This window comes from Selaginella moellendorffii, unplaced genomic scaffold (assembly GCF_000143415.4).
Source record: "Selaginella moellendorffii unplaced genomic scaffold, v1.0 SELMOscaffold_13, whole genome shotgun sequence".
Lineage (NCBI taxonomy): Eukaryota > Viridiplantae > Streptophyta > Lycopodiopsida > Selaginellales > Selaginellaceae > Selaginella > Selaginella moellendorffii.
This window is the reverse complement of record NW_003314274.1, coordinates 1,236,926-1,241,522: the sequence shown is the minus strand read 5'-3', so window position 1 is coordinate 1,241,522 and position 4,597 is coordinate 1,236,926. Positions and strand designations below refer to the sequence as shown.

At 38.5% G+C, this 4,597-nt stretch overlaps 1 protein-coding gene across 1 annotated transcript; it reads left to right on the top strand.

Annotated features, from left to right (window-relative positions):
• The first annotated feature begins 2,481 nt into the window (after positions 1-2,481).
• LOC9646037 lies at positions 2,482-3,934 on the top strand. The gene is made up of 4 exons (XM_024674861.1): positions 2,482-2,500; positions 2,656-3,400; positions 3,473-3,718; positions 3,771-3,934. The coding sequence occupies exons 1-3, from the start codon at positions 2,482-2,484 to the stop codon at positions 3,714-3,716; spliced, it is 1,008 nt and encodes a 335-aa protein (XP_024530629.1). The 3' UTR covers positions 3,717-3,718; positions 3,771-3,934.
• Positions 3,935-4,597: the final 663 nt, after the last annotated feature.

Below are 4,597 nucleotides of genomic sequence, written 5' to 3'. Positions count from 1 at the left end.
TCTTATAGTAAGCCCGCTTTAGATGTCCCTGAATGATGAATTGAGTGGCAAGTTGAGTTAGTTGTGTTTTTGATGAGATTGGTTAGTAGGGGATGAATTTTAACTTTTCTTTGAAACATGATTTAATCATGGACTACACTAGCCTTACAAGAAAAAGAGTTAGTGATCGATATTGACAATGTTAAATCGTTATTGGATTTGAGTTGGAATTGATCATTGATGATTCTTCTTGTGCTTGTTATGAAGTGAGTTACGTCTTGCTGTAGATGGATTCATGAAGGATCGATTTGATGATCACTTGTTAAGCATAGCTCCATTGTGCTTAACTTTTGGGTTGATGCAGATATGCTCTTCATTAGCTTTGGCATTATGAAGTGTCGCTTATGGATGTGTTGAAGAGGGTATTGTGGGTTATAACTATAATTTCTTTTTTAGCATTGAAATTAGTTCATGCAAGACTTGTGATCATTGTTAGGCAAGACTTAACTATAGACTTCTTCAAACTTTTGGTTCTTTGAGTTTATTATGCTCATTATTCCATTTGTTAAAAGTTGTTGGGAAAAGGCATTTTGGCTTGTTAGCTTCGATGTTGAAATTAATATTTACATCTAGCAATCATTGGTGATGCTTGATTATCATCTAGGATAGTTGATTATCCTTGTCAAAAAGTTTTGTTTGATTATTGTTGGTATAGAATGATTTGCCATTCTTCAGGATGATGGATTCTTTCTTAGCCAATGATTTTGCATCTCTTTATTGATGGGATGATTGATGATCTTTCATGATGGTTAGTTGATCTTTTTGATAGCTTTTGGTTTTTTGGCAATATCACATGTTCTTTGTGGTTTGCTTTGGATTGGTCTCTTGGGTTTGAGACATCAGTAGGATGTTGTTGACACTTGCTTAGGCAACTTGAGTTCCTTAATATTGTTAACTGGGATCTATTCAGATTGGCTAGTGCAATGGTTAGCATGACTAAGTGTTTGTCGGTCTTACCACATTCATTATGTTCTGTTGATTGTTGCTCGAGTTAGTTCTGATAGATTTGGATGTTATTTCCTTTAGGTGATATATTCACGAGCATTGTGCTTGTCAATCAATAATACTTTGTGTTCTTTGAGTTATCTTTGGTAAGTTGTTTAACATACTGTCTACAACCTTCGGTAGTTAAGTTTGATCATTGAGTTTACTTGATGATATACTTGCTATTGAATTTTGTTGGATAATACATTTTATATTTTCCAATCCTGCTGATCTTAGTGGTTCTTATACTGTCATACTAGTTTATCAGATGATAACTTACTTGGAATACTTTTGTGTTCTAATCTAAGCTTTATTCACTGATAATTAAATCTCTAAGATATCATTATCTATGACTTTGATATTGTCTATTTATTGATCTTTGAGTTTGGGCCAGCATAGGCAGTCTGGCTTCAGCACTTCATGTGTACAGTGAAATCTTTAGTCATGGGGTAGTTACTATCAACTGGTCATATCACCCGTCTGTTCCAACTACTACTCTAGAGTTAATAGAGGAGGAGACTACTGCTATGAAGATGAATGCAAAGGAAAGAGCAAAAAAAAAGAAATAGAAAAAGTTACAAGGAAAAAAAGATTTAGACAATGGAAAAGTTAGATTGAAACCAAAAATCCCAAATTCAAGCACTCCTTAGGGATAATCAAAAACTACCCCTCATTTCCACTAATGCAAGTGCATGGAATATAGAAAAAGAATATAGGAAATGTGTATATCAGCACTTGCAATGCTTGCTGCCATGAGCAAATGCACTTGTTCCAGCCCACACAAGATTGTTTAGGATATTATTCAATCTCATTAACTCTACAGCCTAAACTATTCATAAAGATTTTATTGGAAATTCAAATTAAAATGCACTTTTATTCATAATTAGTAATTATATAGCTTTTTCATTTTTGTGAGGTCCAAGTGTATAGCTATGATGCTATATACTAATATTAGCGTTAGGATTTTGGTAGCCATCAAATTGAAGTAAAACATCCTATCCTCCAACTTCTCAAGATCTGCCAAATACAAGTTCCCAATATCGCCTTAATCATTATATAGCTGCACTCATCTAGCACTAAAATTCCATTTTTTGCAAGCTCCAAGGACCAATACCTTCCTGGTTTTCAAATATCAATCCCCAATTACAGAATTTATCAACGCAGTTCACGAGCACTTCAAATGATATTTGTAAAGTTGTGGAGAAGATGGCTTGCTACAGCAATGTATGTATATCATAAAGTTTTCATATTTCTATCAATTTAAAACCTTTCTTGCAGTTAAAAGAGTTGGTCTTCTCGACAAAGTCTCGTCACAGTTTCAATAACATAGAGCATAATTAATAACTTTTAATAATAGTTGATATTAATTCAGTTTTAACAAAAGTGATTTATAAATGTACTAAAATTATTCTAAATTGACAACAGTCTTCATTCGTTTAGGGTTCTTGGCGAGGAGCGATGAGCAGCAGCGGCAGCGGTAAGTCACTCCCGATCGATTGGCCCAAAGCAAAGAGGGAATTCCCCCTCGAAGCTGAGAGATTGGATGCCAAGCAGAATAGGGTATTCATGCCTCTGCCCTCGTAGAAGCTTTGTGGTAGCTCTTTGTCCTGGAATCGTCATTCTTTTTTCCAGGGAACTACATTGCGCCTGGAGAGAATCGTCCGTGCGTACCGATTCTTTACGTGGAGTGCACTCTGTCTGCATGGCCTCTTCCAGCGGGTGACTGGAAGAAATCTCTGGATGGCGCTTTTGGTTTTGCGGTGGATGCGGCAGCGAAACGTTTCAACCTGCGGAAGGAAGATCTGGAGGCCAAAATCAGTGATCCGAGCTACAAGAACTCGAGGCTGAGGCCTGAGGCATGGGCCAGACAGAACTACATCAGGGTTGTTCCCAAGCTAGACCAGGGACTGGAGGGCACAAACACGAGACTCAAAGCTCTGAACTCCACGTTGATCCTGCAAGTCACCAACACAAAGGCACAGAATGACAAGCTTATGAAGGTCAACAAAGAGCAAGTTGAGAAAATCCAGGAGCTGCAGAAGGACTCAAGGGAGATCGTCAGCCTTAAGAAGGAGATTACCAAACTCACGGAGAGAGTGGCAAAGCTCGAGGAGGAAACTTCGAAGCTGAAGGAGAGAACTTCGAAGCTGAAGGAGGAGTTTTCAGCCCTGGGTCGTCAACTTTCAGCCCAGGGCCGTGAACTCTCAGCATTGCGGCAGAGGTTATCTGTATTGCGCATGTTCGAGCGAGTGCTTCTGCGAAAGCTCTGTGAGGCCGCTCGGGAGAAATGCGTGAGGCTTGCGAGAGAAGCAGATGTGGAGATCCCACTCGCAGCCGATGGAAAAACAAACTGGGATGCGTTTTTCAACATTCCAGGGCAAGTTTTTCTTTTTCTTTTTCTGTGTTTTCTTCTGTCAACTAGTACTTACATGTCTTTTATTTCTTTCAGAGTCGTGGCATTGTTAAACGATGCAGGGCTCACCGTGGGGCTCGAGTATGCCAGATCGATCCCGCGGCGTTTGCTTGCGGGTGCGTCTCAAGTGGTGGAGTCGGAGGAGGTGTTCGTGGACACAGTGCTGGAGCTGATGCCCAACGAGTTCCGGACCAAAATGGAGAACATTCTGGTGTTCGTCTATCCAGCAGCGCAAGCTTCTCTCCAGGCGGCCTTTGAGGCTGACGCTCCAACTGAGTAAAGGTGTGTCAATTTCAAGCTTACTAAGCACTGAGCTCTTTGTTTCTCGTGTCAGGTTTTGCAACGAATTTTTGTCCCCTCGAAATCTCTCCCTTAGCCATCCTCTCAGAGTTCTAGAGCCTCTTCTACAAGTCTGCTGTTCTTACCATTAAGCTGAAGTAAATGTAGATGCACTTTTGTCGCTAAAATTTCTTGCTCATTTTCTTTACCTGTCGAAGAGTGGCTTCCATCTAGCAAATAGAAATAGCAAATGAGTCCAGCAAAAATACCAGGAGGTGAAAGTTTCCTGCTGACTAAGTGCACCACAGCTCTTTTACTGACTGGGAGCCACTTGCAACATCCACATAGTGGTAACTGTTACCTAGAGCTTCTACTTTTTTGTCACTGCTTCTTCCCTGTGGCTCTAAGGAAAACATTATTTAATTTTTTATAAAATGTTATAAACTTATATTCCTAAAATATTTCAAATAACAATATTGGAATAGATATATTAATTAGGGTTTAAAATGTTGTTTATATAGAAGAATGGATGTGGTCCATATGTTATAGTATTATAATTAGTGTATTATCTAGGCAGGGTAATATATATATATATATATAAACACACACACACACACACGTATGTATTTACAAAATTTACACTATCCTTTTATGACAATAAGTAAGGTGGAACATTTGAAGCTTTTACTGAGCAATTATAAACTACCATAAGAATCTGAAACTCCCACAAAACCATCAAACAAAACCTAAAGCCATGGTATAAATATTAATCGACTACAAAATCTTGATGCACTAGTTGCAATTCCATGTGTAACTACCAAATACTCAAACTAACCATGAAGCCATAATTTTGAACCAAAACAAGTGATTTTGAAAACCATT